General features: G+C 32.6%; 1 protein-coding gene across 1 annotated transcript in view; it reads right to left on the bottom strand.

The window, feature by feature from the left end:
* Positions 1 to 4,062: 4,062 nt before the first annotated feature.
* The window catches only part of LOC119616243 (ionotropic receptor 75a), a 468,776-nt gene continuing 454,911 nt past the window's right edge, over positions 4,063 to 17,927 (bottom strand). The window contains exons 6-7 of the mRNA XM_037972569.1: positions 4,637 to 4,776; positions 4,063 to 4,580 (exon numbers count right to left, since the gene is read on the bottom strand). Coding sequence (XP_037828497.1) covers positions 4,441 to 4,580; positions 4,637 to 4,776 — 280 coding nt within the window. The 3' untranslated portion in view covers positions 4,063 to 4,440. The remainder of the gene's footprint in view (positions 4,581 to 4,636; positions 4,777 to 17,927) is intronic.

Below are 17,927 nucleotides of genomic sequence, written 5' to 3'. Positions count from 1 at the left end.
TCAAACTCCAAAACCAAAAAAAACTTTTTCTCTAAAGATGCCTTATATATCTCCCTGAATACTTCCATTGTACGGAAATTTTCCCATTTTTTTATTTAAAAAAAAAAAACATTTCCAAATAAACAACTCCTATATATTTAACTGAACTACCTCCTTTTTTCCTCCGCTCTAGGTCCATCCTCACCTGCCATCTTTATCGTAAATCCCTCCAAAATTGTACATAATCCTCCATTATTATCCCCTAACCTGTCCTATCCTAGTTTTCCATTTTGTTTCCTACCCTAAACTACTAGGAAACCAGAAAAAACAGTAAGCAAATCCGGTTCATTCAATAACTACCGTAAAATTTTCGTCTTACTATACAGTACCAACAACATTAATAGTAGAATACACACTCTGTGTTTTACGCAAATTAATCGCGTTGCCAACTCGATTAATACTCCATTTATTCAACATACCCCACACTGAATAAAACATATGTTCAAACATAAACAAAACATTATTTTCTACACTGGTAAGTACTAAACAGGGTACACTAAACAGGTATATGCATCACTACAACAATACAAAAACAACATGTATTTTGTTTTTGTAATTGTATGAGCTCAATGTCAAAATAAATTAAAATATTTTTTGATGTTTGTCTTTTAAAAAAATTCTTAATTTTATTTCAAAAAACATGCAGTGATTTTAAATGGAATTTTAAGGGATATGCATGTTTATATACTTATATTAAGGTGGATGCTATTGGTAAATGTTACAGAGGAATTGGCAGAGGACCTGACAAAAGCAAGATTTTGGAATAACCTGATTTGTGCCACGAAATTTGTATCTTTAGCTACAAAAGTTTGGCAAACGAAAGTGGGCGAAAACGGGCGCAATACTAAAGATTGTTGATATCTGAATTGGCCTGATTTGTGCCAATAAAGTTGTGTTGTGGCTACCAAAGTGTGGCTAAAGACAACAGCCTTCTCAACGTGCGCAATACGGGGGATAGTTGATATTTGGAATGACCTGATTTGTGCCATTAAAGTTCTATTCTAAACGGATGAAGTTTGGCTAAAGACAGCGGACCTCAGAAAGGGCGCAATGCGGAAGATGGTTGAAATGTATTTTTTGTGCAAACAATATTATTTTTTTACAAACTAAACATTTTAAATTTTTTTATTATTAAAATTTTATTTTGTTTCAAATAAACAAAAACATATTTTGACAGAGAAGGTATGCAAATAAGAAAACAAAAAAATTATCAGCTGTTCGATTGCATATACCTGTTTAGTGTACACTGGTACTAAACAAAAGTGTTTTCTTACATAAAATGTAAATTTATGAATTTCATTTCTTTATTTTCTTTTCAGGATGATTTGCTGGAGTTTCGGTTTATTGGGTATATGTAATGTATCGTTCCTTAATATTTTTTTACCTTTATTAATATAATTTTCTTTTCAGGAAAACAACACACCAACTCTACCAACCAACATAAACCACCGGGACATGGGCTGGAGTAGGTGGCTCCAAGAACAACGTGGCCCTCCCCTTATTTTCCAAACCACTGGGACATGGGCTGGAGTAGGTGGCTCCTAGAACAACGTGGCCCTTCCCATATTTTAACAAACCACCGGGACATAGGCCGGAGTAGGTGGCTCCATGCTCATACGTGGCCTCTCCCTATTCTAATTTAAAATTTTTTTAATAGTTTGATGAGGGACTCGAGGCATTAGGTTCCGTTTGGCCTCCTCCCGACAGGTTCTCTAAGGGGGCCGCTACGCAAAATTTTTTTTCGGCACCGACTTAGAATTTTTTTTCAACCCCACCGCAACAAGTAACTATGAAATCAAAACCATTTAATTTTTTTTTTTTCTTTTTATCTGTAAAATCTAACGCCCTAAGTGAGTTTATGCTGTTATCTAAAATTAAGTACATGTAATCATTAGTCAACTATACAAAGGTCCAAGAAGGATCCAGTACGAGGCATATAGTAAACTGACCATGCGTCCTCTTTTTTAGAGGACAATCATTTATTTTAACTTTTATGTCCTCTTTCTGTCATCTATTTCTATAATATGTCATCTTAATTTTTAAAACCTTGATCAATATTTAAAAGTCAAGTAGCTTAAAATACAAATATAAGATTTTTATTGTAGGCTCAACCCTACTTTAGGCCAACAATTAATTGATTTTTAATATTTTTCTCAGAAATTTTAAAAGATTGGAAAAAAGTCTCTAATCTAGGTAGTATTGGATTAATAGATGAATATTTGACAATCATGTCTGTTCTGTAAATCGATTCGGTTTCAAAACCGAGAAGCTGTTAAAACCGAATTTGGTGTTCTGCAAATCGAATTTTTATTTGAACGTAAAATTCAGAAAAATAATCAAATTTTAAATGAAAAAGAGTTTAAAATGCCCAGAGCATTTATATTAAGTTACAATTATATTAAAAAACGCAAAAAATAATTATTTAATTTATTTGAATAAAATTAAGATCGATTTACTTTCGACTAGATTTGTGTACTCGGTTTTAAAACGAGAAAAATTTTGAGAATTCGTTTAAATTATTTAAATTGAAAAATTTGTTTCTATCAACATGATTTATTTGTAGTAAATAAATAAATTGCTTAATAGTGAAACCTATAATTTGTTATGATAGTTGACAATAGCGTATACAAACACGAAGAAATTGCCCTTTTTACCTTCAATATTTAAATGTTTTTGTATATAGGGCCTTTTGTTTTTTGTCAATAAATTGGATAATTTTTGTCGGAAAGTCTTTTATTTTTGTCAATAAAATGGATAATTTTGGTCGGATGAGACTTTTTGGTGTGGACATTTGTTTTGACGCAATATATTAGAATCAACAATAAAATCGATTTTTAGTTTTTGGTTAGTTAAAGCCGTTTGCGTTTCAGCTGACGATATGTATATATATTTTGTCGCAAAATATTCGTTATTCTGATACTTTTAATAATAATTTAAAATTATATGTTATATGTACAAGATTTAAAAAAAAAGATATACATATGTATCTTTTAACGTAAAAATCTTTAATTAAAGAAATATTGTTATTATTTTCAAAATACATAGAGAACTGGATTTGGTTGTCAACAATATTACTCGAAATTTTAATAAGAAAACAAATCATTCATCTAACTTTAATAAATTTCTTTCTTTAAATCTTTAAATTTGATTTGTTTATATTTTAAAAAAACAAATGCATAAAATGGTCATAAATTTTTTCTGTAAAATATGTATGTAAACAAAAATTATTTATAAAATTGTTTTACTCTTTTCTTTATGTCATCTATTTCAATTTCAAAATCTGGTCGCCTTACATATAGTCCACATCTAAAACGTATTTTACGATCCATTAACCATTCATTTAGCATTTGGTTGCTATTAGGATTGTCCGAAATTTTGAGTTTACAATTAAGGTCTCCAACCAAGATATGTATATGTAATAATTCCCATAAAAAAAATCGAAGTACTTCCAAAAGAATTACATTTATCACCACTTCAAAAGTAGCACTAATTGATTTTTAGCTTCTGTGGAAGTGATGTTTAATGAGTCCTAAAGAGGCGAAAATTTTTTTTCAAAACTGAATATATATTTTTAGAGTAAAAAAATTTTATTTTATTTTAGTTTAACTTAGTTATTTAAGTTATATTCTATAATACCCCATTTATACTACAGCAAAATCTAAATACTTATGAGATTTTGAGCAAATCCAGTTGATTTTTATTATATTTTCCATACAAAACAAAATCTACTTCATTAGTAGATTTCGGCAAAATCTAGTACAAATAGAAATGCAACTATGTTTTTTGCCAAATAGTACTAAAAAATACGACGCTTCAAAAGAAAATATGACACTTGAAACAAAACAAATAAAAAATGGAAAAAACTCATTTTTCAAGAAAATTTCCTCCAAAATGGAAAAAATGAATGAAAAGTGTTTTGAAGATAAAATATAATGTGATATTTAAATGCCGAATTCTGTACAATAAGTAAAATACTAATAAATATTTTTTTATTTTTCACTATGTTTTGCTGTTAAACAAGATTTTGTGAAAATAATTGATTTGATTTTAATTTCATTCAGCTGTATTTGTTTTTAAAATGAAATCTAGCCAATGTCAAAAAAGTGAAGTGTAAACGATCTAGATTTTCAGCAAGATTTGAAATCTAATCTACTAGATTTCGCTGTAGTGGAAATGCAGTATAATACTACAATTTCACTTCCAAAAAACTTTCAAAAAAGAACATAAAAATCTTCAAGAGAATGAAGAAGATCCCTCCTATGACAAGCCTGTTTTAAAATTATCACTTCTGCGATTCTTTTTTAGTACTTCCATGGAGTAAATTTTAGTCCTTTTTCGCTTTTTGGAAGTTATTTTTTGCTGGGTAATATTGTTTATGCATTATGTATGTTTTAATTTATTTTATGTTGTTGATCCGAAGTCCAAGGCTTCAATCTTCATTTTATGTTTATGTAATCGATTATTTAATAATATAAATTTTTCTCTGAATTGTCGGTAATACATTTCTCCAAAAATAGCCAGAAGAGATATAAAAATACCAACTGAAAAATAAAAAGAATAATTTTATTGATTAATAATATTTAATTATATAAATTACCAGCAAGCAAAATAAAAGCATCTGCAATTCCAGCAAAGTTTACGGGATAAACAGTATACATGTCTTGACATTTAGGCTTCTTCGGCTGTCTCTCTAGCAATAATCGTTTTACTAGACCCGTTTCCCGTGCTCGAATCATTCTAAAATATATAAAAATCTAATTATGTGACAGTTATTTCAGATATATTTAAAAATATTCTTGTATCACTAATATTGTGTAAGACAATTAAGAAAACCTGTTTTACCCGTTTTCCCCCTTCTTAGTGGATCTACATTTCGAAATTTCATGATTCTATATTTAACGCTTTGGGCTGTACATTAATGAATTAGTCAGTTATTAATAGGCTTGCCAGATGTACTGTTTTCAGCAGTACGCGTACTTTTTTTAGGAATTGCACTTTTAACTCCATAACCACTAAAGAAGTACGCAAATGTACTTCTTTTTGTACTTTTTTTTTGGTATTTTACCATAATTTTATAGATGTAAGAATGACTATAGAAAAGTATTCTATAGAATCGCTATTTAAGAACTTAATAGATAACTTGAAAGTGGGTTTATTAAGCTCAAAAAGGCAAATTCAAAAAGGTCACGTATACATCGGAAGAGAGTAAAATTTTCTTTCAACACTAACACCACTTCACTTTGTGTTTTTGCATTCCATGCACTAAAAGAAAAGTTTGTAAATTTTTTTGGTGTAGTGACTTCACTACTTTAGAGTGAACTGTGTTATAAATAATAAAAAAACATTAACATTGTATGAATAGGATTGGAATAAATTGAAACAAGACATTTAAATAGGCTTGTATGTCACGAATTAACATAGTAGCGGGTATTACATTTGTTTAGGAGTTTATGTCGTTAATTCACCTTTATTAAAATTCCCAATATTTTTCACAATATTTTTCAAAATAAATATAAAATATCAAATATTGTCGTTTGCAAAACTACCTTTCGGCAAACAAGAACTTTTCTTTATGTTTAACATCAGAGGTTTCTCTATGTGTATCTCAATGAAAAAACTTCCAAGCTCTTATTATCTAAGCTTGGAAGTTATGTACGTGTGAAAGAAGAGAAACCAGAGAGCTCATTTGAGAGCTCGCTGCGTATGTATGCTTTAAAGTTATTACAATTTGATTTAGAAATCACTGTAATGAATGTTTTAAATGAAATTTCGACATTAAAAAAGACTGGAAATGTGAAGGACATGTTTGAATGTTAAAATGTCTGTAATACTCCGTTATGCACATATTCGATGGCTTGGTTTTTTAAAAAACTATACTGCCATTCTTATTTTTGTCGCAGGGTAGCTAATTTTTCGAAAAAAATGTATCTGAGAATGTTGGAAGAAAATAACATACATACTTGTAATAATTGATATGTTTTAAATAATAAAAAATTTAAATGACAAATTTGAATAACAGTAAAAATTGTAAAATTTTTCTTCTCGGAGAATTTTCCCGTTTTTCCTACCGAGCGTATCCCCGGGTGGCGGATAGGGGGTGGTGATGGACCATATACCCTCTCCCAGCTTTAGAGTAACTCAAGCTGAGTGAGGGAAGATTGTCCACCACCTAGGAATATTTTATTCCCTGCGGACCAAAAACTGGAAAAAACAAACAGGGAAAATAAAAATAACAAGTAAAAGTGTTGTACTTGGCTATGCCGAATTTTATATACCCACCATCAAAGTATATGTAATATATTTCAAGTAAATTTTGAAAAGTGGTCCTCTACGATACGAATCGATCCTTTTGTTATTTATTACCACAATTTACTCATTTATTATAAATTTTAATTTGACAGAGAGATTTTAATTCCGATAAAACTTGTTTATATCCAATTTTGTCGCTGTACTGGTATTTTTTCATTAGGAGCGTTACAGTATTTTTTTCAAGGGGACCTTATATGAGGGGTAGGGTCAATCATTGACCGATCCTCATAAAATTTGATAGAGAGATTTCAGTTCCGATAAAACTTGTTTATGTCGAATTTCGTTGCTGTACTGGCATTTTGAAGCGAGTTATAAGCGTTATAGTCATTTTCTGAAGGGGAAATTAAATGGGGGCTAGGTGAAATCGTGGACCGATATTGACCATACCAAACAAACTGCATGAACTAAAAGTATTTGTGCAAAATTTCAGCTCTCTAGCTCATCCCATTTGGATTCTATCGTGTTTTCAACAGACAGACGGACGGACATGGCTAGATCGTCTTAGAATCCTATAAGGACCCAGAATATATATACTTTTATGGGTCTTATACCAATGCAGGGCCTAAATAACCCAGTACCGGCGGCAAGTGTTGATCTACTCGCGAGTCACGTGTCATCCTGCAATCGTGAGTAAAACACTACTACGGAGTGGGTACCTTGGCCTCCGTGGCGGACAATGCGTCAAGTGTACAGCATGCCATTGGAAAAAACGTATGGGTGAAATAGAAGGATGTACGCGGAGAGAGCTCTTAGCTACCCATCGGTAAATGAAACAAAGTACTTAGATAATATTCGATGACATCAGTATGACGTTCTAAGCGAGCCATCTAAGTGCTTAGAGTGCAATGCATGCGTAATCCAACATATCATGCACTTTAATTATAACATAGATTACTATTTAAGCAGAGAGTTTGCTGTCTTTTTCATATTGTTTTTTGTTTTTAATTCATAAAAAAACAACTAAAGTACCGTTTTATTTTTCTTTTGTATACTACATGAAAAGAAGAATCTTTTTGTATCAATTTAAAGTTGATCTTTTGTAAGTGAAGTTGTGTTTTGTTAAAAAAGTTATTTTATTGTAAAAATTTAAAATAATTGTGATCTAAATGGCAGAAACGGATTTAAAAATTGGGGTAAATTTACTTCATATATTCTAGTTTTAATACAGACAATTTCCTCTTGATTGTTTACAGGAACTGTAAAGGAAGATGGCCGAAAGTTTCAAAAGAAAATTAAGATTCATTTATCTTCGTTAAAATTGTTTAATTATATTTTTATTGAATTAACTATAATACATGTTTATTATTTGATGATCATTTTTAAATAAACTTGCATAATTTTAAAATAAATATAAAAAATATATATTTTTTCTATAACAAAATTAAAAGACATGTTACTTTAACTTACAAATGCAAATAGGATTGTAATCTACATACATTATATTCTTATTTGCAAGCGTTTATAGGCGTCTCATTAACTTCGCTTAGAACTCCACACATTATGTAAGTGAAATTTTAATTTGTCTTAATGATATTGTGGCTTACATTCTAAGCCAGAGCACATCGATGAGGCAGCCTAGGACACTTAAATCTAAGTGGAAGAATAAGTGAAAGCATCACCACTGACTACCACGAAATATCACTTAGATAAGCGAGTACATAATGTGTATTTTTACCGCTGGGTACCTCTGCCTTTAAATATAGGTAAGGACTCCGACTCTGAATCCTCAGATGATAATAACAACACCATTATAGCAAATCCCAAAAAGGATGAAGTAGAGCAAATGGTGAAACAGGTGAGTGATAGCATAGCTAAACTACCTATTACTAACAAAAAACTAGGTGGAGCACAGAGAAGGAAGTTGAAAAAGATACTTCAGGAAATCATAGTTAGTCGACACTCCAAAGGAAAAATCGGACTCTCTCAGAAGATCTGAGGCAAAGAGGATCAAGTCTCCCGAGGAGTTGACAACTAAGAATAAACCTAAGAAGAAAACGAGCTCCCCGTCTTCTAATACACAGTCGAAGCCAAGCCGTACTTCACTCAAAGGAACCTCAAGTCAGAATCGTGCTAGTGAGGGTGGCAATGCCAAGATTGATATTCTGAAGACGACCACGTCGGTGAAATCAACCTCGAAGGTAAGGGTATCTCAAAAGACGCCCTGAAAAACGAGGAAAGAGAAGCTAGACAGTTAAAGTCCATTGTCTACATATCAGGATGGGGCAGTAAACTGGCTAATGAACGTACACTCACTCGCCCAAAGACAGATAGCAGTGCTCTCCAAAATTGTAAGGGTATCGATCTGGTTTACGCTGATACAGGGTCTCGACCGAGAATATGTATCTTATGTCACAAGAACTTATGTTTTTTTCCTCTCACCAGGATTATCCACATCGGATGTAACGGTGCTGAAGCAAGGTCATGGCAATATACCATTTGTTTACCTACTCTTCGATTTTCCGACACTACCACCCAGCAAAAATAAAACGAAGTACTTCCAAAAGAATAACGTTTATCACCATTTCAAAAGTAGCACTAAGTGAATTGTTTTACCTTCTGAGGAAGTGATTCTTAACGACTTCCGAAGAAGCCAAAATAATTATATTTATTCAATGTTGAAGATACATTTTTTTAAATTTTTATGGGATAAAAATGTTATTTTTGGGCTTTTGTAATAAATGTGTCTATTACCCTTATTAATGTTAATATTATTTAAGTCAAATTAGTTGTATTCTATAATACTACAATTTCAGTTCCGAATAACTTCCAAAAAAAGCATAAAAATTACTTCTTGAGAATGACTTCAGAAGCAGTGAATTTGGAATCAAATAAAAAAGACATCCCTCCTTTGACAAGTCTATGTTATAATCATCACTTCTTCTCCAGTACATCCATGGAGTAAATTCTACTTCTTTTTCGCTTCTTTACAAGTTCTTTTTTGCTGGACATCAACGTCGGATCTGATGAAACTGGTTGAAAAGGCACAAAGCAAAATTAAGAAAATTGTAATGGGTTGTGATGTACCAAAACACCAATCGCAGAGGACAAGCCCTCATGGATTTCCTTAACTCTAAAAAATCGATCACATTGAACTTAGGTAATAAAGCTACCATCGTCAATAGAATCAGAAAAGAAGTATTAGATATAACTATATGTTCAGAAGAGCTTATAAACGAAATTAAGGAATGGAAAGTTTCGGACGGTCACTCCTTTTCTGATTAAAAATACTACTTCTGATTAAAAATACTACGGCCGCTACCAAAGCCGATCAAGTTTCGGAATAAGTCTAAAACTAATTTGACAATGTTCGGGTCTTTACTAAAGAACCGTTTATGTCAGCACATTTTTCAATGTCGAAATAAAGAGGACATAGACACCAAACTAGAAATGCTCACAAGTGTCTTGGTTGAATCGTTCGAGTACAGCTGCCCTCTGCGAGAGCGGAGATCTGCCCAGGAGAAACCCTGGGTAACAGGGGAGATTCAGAATTTTGGTAAGACTCTTCGCAAACTATTTAACCGGGCACGGCCACGACGGGATAAGTATCGTAGTAAACTTTGTGATTATAAGAAAATTGATCGAAAAGCCAAATGAAACTTCTGGAAACTTTTCTGTGAACAGGTACAGGTAGAAAGCGTAAATGACGTATCGATGATAAAAAATTCTTATCCAAAACTCAAATCCAACCGGTATCTATGGTCGATGACAGGGGCAGCATGCTGGAGGATATGGAGGAGACAATGAAACTCATAATGGATTCTCATTCCCCACCCGGTATATCGAATAACATAGATGAACCGATATTGGAGGGAGGGGAGGTTAACACGGAAATTGTAATTACATCCGATGCAATCAAGAGCTTTGCGACCTATAAAGCTGCAGTGCGGGATGGCATTTTCCCGGCACTTTTGTAGATGGAAGCGGGACTAGTATCCGTACACCTATCTCAGATATTCACTGCAAGCTTGAAATTGACATATACCCCCAATAATGGCAGGATGCAAGTAATATTTATACCCAAATCGGAAAAACCTAGCTATGCGAGACCTTAGTCCTATCGACCGATAAGTCTTACATACTTCCTACTTAAAACCTTGGAAAGTATTGTCGATAATATGGTTAAAAGCAGTATACCAGATAAAGACCTTACATTTAAGCAGCATGCTTATAGCTATGCGACACCTTAGTCCTATCGACCGATAAGTCTTACATCCTTCCTACTTAAAACCTTGGAAAGGATTGTCGATAATATGGTTAAAAGCAGTATACCAGATAAAGACCTTAAATTTAAGCAGCATGCTTATGTAAAGGGACGATCGGTGGAAACCGCTTTAAATGAAGTTGTCCACTACATAGGTGAATCCTTCGACAGCAAACTGTATACACTGGCTGTATGCATCGACATCGAAGGCGCTTTCAATAACGTGCACACTGCTACTCCTGTCCAATCCCTAGACCTATGTTGACCGGGGGATGCTCCGTAACTGGATAACTAGGCACATCGGTGCTGGGCGGTATGTAGGAGAACCATAGGCATGAAATGGGGTCTTAGTCGTACTATGACAAATTAGCTTTAAAAGTGTAATTAGACCAATTCTAGCTTATGCTTCAATAATCTGGTGGACTACTTTGGACAAAAAGTGTAATATCAAACTATTACAGGAAATTCAGCGTACATGCTGCTTGGGCAGCATGGTGGTGCCATGTATACTACTTCAACCAAGGCCCTGGAAACGTTGCTAGATATTCCACTCATTGAAACATATTTAAGATATGAGGGGGCGCTTACAGCCGAACGGCTCTTTACTTTAGGCGAACTGGCCAAAAGCGGTTACAGGATACGTCATCAATGTATACTGGACACATTGGAAGACCCAGAAACAGAAAGATACCAACGTTTACCTAATCATAACACAAGCTTCGAGGCAGAGGTCTGAGAGATAACGGAAAGAATAAATATGGCGCCCACAGCCCTTTATATATTTACGGACAGCCAGAAGACAATTAGTGCGGTATCAAGCTATTCGGGAGTAGTCGGCAACGAAAGGGCTTTAGAGGAAAGGGGAGCTCGAGGTAGTTAACCTGACGAACGCAAAACCATTCGGCGCAACAAAAGCTGAATTAAAAATATGGGTGAGAGAATCCCATAAGGCTTCTTGGAATAATGAAAAGGTGGATAGAACCACAAAGATCCTATGGGGTGACCCTGAAGAAAACAAGACGAGAAATCTGAGTGCGGATTCAGACTAATGTAGAGCATGTGGAGAGGACAGTGAAACTCTGGAGCACTTTCTTTGCCACTGTCAGGCATTCGTCGAAGTTAGATCCAAGTATCTTGGAAGTGATGTTATTCCGGAAATAACATTCCTAACTAACACTGATTGGAAAATTCTTAGGAATTGCGTCCAGGAAACTGAGTTTCTGAACACTGAAAAATAATATACTTAGTGAAATTTTGTTCATGGAAAGGAGCGCACAACAGGCCCGATAGTGGCCTAGGTATATTTCTTTGGAATTGACTATACATTCTCCTATCAACCTAACCTAACATTTTTCTAACAGAGATTCTAACATTTTGCTAACAGTAAGAGATGGAGAATTATTTTATTGATATTTTTTGTCAGTAAAAGACATGAAACATACATACATATGTTCACAACAGGCATGGCAAAATTGGTACAATGGTACTTTTTTTGATACGATTTGATGTTTAAAAGTACCGTGTTACTCCCGAGTCTTATTTGATACCCTCAAAGAATCTTCAAAAGTCTTTATTATTATAATATGTATGCATGTATTATAATAATATTTGCAGCTCAATTATTAACGTTAAGTTGGATTTGGCCTAGGTCCAAATTGAGCCCAATTTTAATTAGTACCCGAAATATTGAAATATAACATACTTATTGTATCATGTGCCTGTGTTCTGTAACTTTCGAATCGACAAAAAAATCGAAAAATATATAATCGTCTTGTTAAAAACAGCGTGAACACACGTAATTCAAATATATTTTGGTTAATTGTAATGAAATTGTAAAATATTTGAATCACGCAACTAAAAAGTGGATGACTAATATTTCAATGTTTTTCTCGACTCGAAAGTTACAGAACACGGGCAATGACTGCTTCATTCCTCTTTTTTAGAGGACAATCATCTATTTTAACTGGCTGTCATCTTTAAAATTTATGGCCTCTTTCTGTCATCTATTTCCATAACATGTCATCTTTTGTTATCATAATTTTTAAAACCTTGATCAATATTTATTTTTGTGAATTAAAACAAATTTTATTAATTCATAAAAGTTAAATAGCTTAAAATACCTTCATTAAACCCTACTTTAAGCCAACAATAAGTAGATTTTTAAAATTTTTTCTCAGATCTCAGCTTTTTTCGTTAATTTTAGGTTGATAGCAAAAACTAATTATGATTTATTTTAAAATACAATTAACAGTCGTCACTTTACTGTACTCTAGGTAAACGAGTGAGGGGACACTTAAAAATTGTTTTTGTCCATTGCACTTCAGAATGTAGACATTTTACACATCAATTGGTGAGACAATTGTTATTTTGCACCAAAGTTTATCCAGCTGGTTGTACCCTATTTGAGTGTTTTTGGTCATTCATCACGAATGTTCTCTTCGCAATCGAGAGCGAAGACCACAATCGAAGTCGCCACATTACTGTACACAAAGTAAGCAAGAGAGTGGCAGTCGTCACTTAACTGTCCCCCGAGTAAGCGAGAGAGGGGACACTTGAAAAAATTTAGGAATTGAAAGTGAAGAGAAGAAGAATAAACATGATCAGTTTTGTCTGAGTGCAAAGACAATGAACAGTTATACTACTTCATCATTATTTATTTTATTTTTATTATTATTTATATTATATTTTATTTTTATGTTAGTTGACTTTAATAAGTTGTTTAAGACAGTTCTCGCTAAAAATTTTGTTGTGTGAATTTTAAAATAAGAAAATGTTTTTTAATTTAATTAAAAAATAGTCAAATGGAAGAGTGAATTTATTTAAGATGAGTTAAAACTTTAGCAGATATTACGGAAAAATAATCTTTCCTTAATATAACAAATTCTATACTTTCAGAGTCATTTCTGTGTATTAATGAATTCCAAAATTTAAAAGTCCGATTTTACTGAAGATACAAATGAGCAGCAATATTTATTTCAATATTTATGTATTTAATCTAGAAATAAATTTTATTTTTTTATTTTTCATGAGTTTTTAGAGTTATACCTCGACTTTCTTTATACTTGACATTCCCCTAGGACACGTCAATAGCTAGTAAAGTAACTAGTAAAGAGCTAGTAATGTGACGACTGACTCCCAAGAACACATTTGGAGATTACCATCAAGTTCCAGTAGTTCTGGTACAAGTTGGTATTGTTATTATAGTTGGTGTGAGTACAAAGAGAATAAGAGTAACATATTTGTTTTGCTTAAAGACGTTTTTAAAACAAAACTAAAAACGGAAAAGTGCAAATTTAGATTTTTTGCATAAATACTCAGATATTTTAAAATTTCCTTACGGTTAAAATTTTATCGTTATACTTTTTTAGCATTTTTCTTACAGACATGAAGTTCAATATTGTATATTTCTTATATGGGAGTTGTGACCAATTATGGACCAATAAGGAAAAAATTTCGTATGATTTATAGAAAAAAATTCAAGTCGAATTTCACTCCAATAGATTTATTAATTAATCAAATATTTGCGTTTAGGTGATTTTCGGAAGTGGTCTTTATATAGGAGCTATGACCAATTGCGGACCTATCCGGAAAAATTTCGTAGAGTGATTCATATAAAGACAAAACATATTTTTGTCGAATTTCATCAATATAACTTTATTTGACAATGAAATATGTGCGTTTAAGTGATTTTCGGAAGTGGGCCTTATATGGGAGCTACCACCAATAATGGACCGATCCGGGAAAAAACTGGTTGAATGATTTATATGTACACAAAACATATTCAAGTCGAAGTTTATCCCTATAACTTTAGAATTCAATGAAATATATGCGTTTAAGTGATTTACGGAAGTGGACCTCTATGGGAGCTATGACCAATTATGGACCCATCCAGAAAAAGTTTCGTAAAGTGATTCATATTTGGACAAAACATATTTGTCTCGAATTTTATCAAGAAAGCTTTATTCGACAATGAAATGTGTGATTTTAAGTGATTTTCGGAAGTGGCTTTGACCAATAGTGGACCGATCCGTAAAAAATTTTGTAGAATGATTTGTATGTATACAAAACATATTCAACTCGAATTTTACAATAGCTTTATTTATCAATGAATATGTGCGTTTAGGTGATTTTCGGAAGTGGACCTTATATGGGAGCTATGCATAATTGTGGACTGAATGAGATCAACGTTGATAGTATGATTTATATTCATATTATATTCGCATGTACAAAATTTTGTGTTGATACCGATATATTTAAGGGAGTTATTATCGATAAACTAATTTCCGGGAATATATACCTTTGTATGGGGGCTATGGGAAATATTGGATCGATTGTAAAGATTTGAACATAATTGATCACTGCCCTAAAAAAATAACATGTGAAAAAATTCATCGAAATATCTTTGGTAGTTTCTGAGAAAACTTCTTAAGAATTTGGAAAAAAACGTAATTTTTTTCGAGGTAGTCTGAAATTTTTACTCATAACTTTATACGATATGAACCGATTTTGCTGATTTTCAATACCAAACTGCTTAGGATAACAATAAATATTTTGGGTGAATTTGGTTGATTTCCATTGCTTAGTTTTAACGTGAGTTTTACACAGACAGACAGTCGGACATAGTTAAATCGACTCAGAATTTCATAAGTATCAAGAATATATATACTTTGTTGGGTCTTAGATGAATATTTCTTAGTGTTACACACGGAACAAAAACTTATATATACCCTCTATAACCACTGATGGTGGTGGAGGGTATAAAATAATAAAATTATTCTTTGTAATTTTGAATGTGAGGATGAACAAATGTATTGTAACATAGGAGCTACCTTCAAGCTCTTTTGAAACTTAAATGAATGGCTTTAAATAATATTCTTTTATTACACTATATCTTTCTATTAAATTTTTTTAATAATAATTTTTTGAATTTCATTAAAATTAATAAATAAACTGTATTCCACCTTGTAGGTGAAAAACTTTTTGATGAAGTATTTTATTCACAGTTTAGACCTGATTTCTTAAAAACTAGTTTTGATGATACTGTAATGATTTCAAGTATTTGCGTTGACCCATTTTACGCTTTTCTGTTGTATTGTGAATAAGATGATTTATTCAGTTAATATTATTAGGTTCTTTTAAAGCCGCTTTTATATTAGCTCCTCTTTCTGTAACCAAAACTTTTGTATCATTCAAAGAACAATTGAACTCATTAAGCAAAGTCTAAGATTTTGTTTTATATTGGCACCTATTTTCATAAAAATACACTGCAACTCCCTGGAGTGAAGTTTTTTTTTTTCTTGGACCAGCACTCAGGGATGACCCCTGCAGTGCATTGCGCTGGAACTAGAAAAATAGGTTGTAGGGAGAGGATAGAGGGAGTAGTGTTTGTGGACATTTGATTTAAACCTTTTCCCATCAAAAGTGACGGGGAATACTTCTGCAGGAAGTTTGTTCCATATACGAACAGTGCGGCTGAAGAATGAATTTTCCCTGTAATGAGTTGTGCGGTCCACTGGCCAATCGACCACAAATGGGTGTGTCTTGATGACAGTTGTGTACTGCGTAAAAATATACGGCTATCGGGAACGAGTTCCCTAATTTCAGAGGAACATATTCCATTGTAGTATCGATTAGAACAGTGAAAATACACCCCACGCTGCGACGGTGCTCCAGTGATTCAATAGAGTTGTATACATTACTGTCACCGATAAGTAACGATAAGTATCGCATTGTATTTTCATGCCCCGAAGATCAAGAGTTTCAGATTCCTTAATATTAACACCACCCATAAATATAGATGAACCAAGATTATCTGCCATACGTTCATGTGTTAAAAAACAACATTGAGTCTTGTGGACGTTTAAAATCGACTCTGTTAAGACGACCCCATTCGGAGATTTTATAAGTCGTGATTTAGCGATTCATTCATATTGCGCCTCATTGCCCCCAATCTCTAGGAATGACAGATATTACTGTCATCAGCAAAAGAGTAGATAGAGTTGGAAGTTTGACATACATAGAAGGTCATTTATGAAGATAAGAAATAGGGTAGGAGAAAGAACGTAGCTGTATCGTTTATATTTAAATAAATAAATTTGTGTTTTTTCTTTTAAATTTAATGTTCTCAAATGCGTAAATTATATTTTATGAAAATTCTTGAATATACTAATAATTGACAATCTATTATTTTAAAATCAATGAATATGAAATTACAATTTACAGTTATAAAAAGGGATGTACCCCTACAATACTCCCCCTCCGGAAAGATTAACGTTTAATAAATTAAATGTAACACTTTTTTTGGGTTTTTGTATAGTATTATTGATGTTAGTGTTTTCTATGTATGCAGGTTTTAGTTTGTCTATAGAAATCGTTTTTTATTTTACCATCCACATCTAACTTGAAACTTTTTTTATCTTTTTCAATTACTTTGTACGGTCCTTCAAATGGTGTTTGCAAGGACCTCTTTTGATCAACATGTACAAATACGTATTTGCAAGTAGAAAGATCTTTAGGTACATATATATCATTATTACTACTTTTGTGATGTGATAAATTAGAACGAACATTTTTAAAATATTCTTTTAATTTATTTAAAAAATCATAAGAAGTTTCTTCATGTTCGAAACTACTACTTCTCCAGGTAATCTAATGTTTTGACCATACACCATTTCAGCAGAAGTTCCTTTCAAATCTCTTTGAATACTGATCTGAGACCGAGTAAAGCCACCGGAAGAATATCATACCAATTTTCAGAGTTTTCATTAGCCATAATGTTGCCTTTACTGTCGATGGAATCTTTCTACTATACCGTTTGTTGTGGGTGATAAGGAGTGGTTATAATTTTATGACTACCTAATAATTTTGTTAGTTCCGTAAAAATTTTCGATGTAAATTGGGTACCCTGATCACTAGTTATCTTAAGAGGTATTCCAAAACGACTTATATAATTCCTGAAAAATGTCTGGGCTGTTGTCAAACGCTGTAATATCCTTGAGTGGATATGCCTCTGGCCACCGCGTAAAAACGATCAATGATTGTTAAAATGTATCTATGGTTACGAGATGGAGGAAGTGGACCGACTATGTCAAGGTGAATGTGCTCAAATCTACCTCTAGGAATATCTATTTCATTACAGGTGATTTACTTTTAACTTCTGGCAATTACACATTGCTTAGACCACAAATTTATATCCTTATTCATGTTTAGCCAAAATAACGATGAGAAATTAGACGACGAGTAGCTCTAATACCTGGATGAGAAATTGAGTGTAACTTTTCAAAAATTATTTTGCGTAAGTATTCGGAACAAAAGGTCTTGTTGTCTCTTGACAAGTTTCGCACCATAAACAAACATTAAATAGTGGAACATTCACTTG

Source organism: Lucilia sericata, unplaced genomic scaffold (assembly GCF_015586225.1).
Source record: "Lucilia sericata isolate MDLA Ls3-8-SP2 unplaced genomic scaffold, ASM1558622v1 Contig000063F_arrow, whole genome shotgun sequence".
Lineage (NCBI taxonomy): Eukaryota > Metazoa > Arthropoda > Insecta > Diptera > Calliphoridae > Lucilia > Lucilia sericata.
The sequence above is the reverse complement of the archived record's forward strand: the minus strand, read 5'-3'. Positions and strand labels throughout refer to the sequence as shown.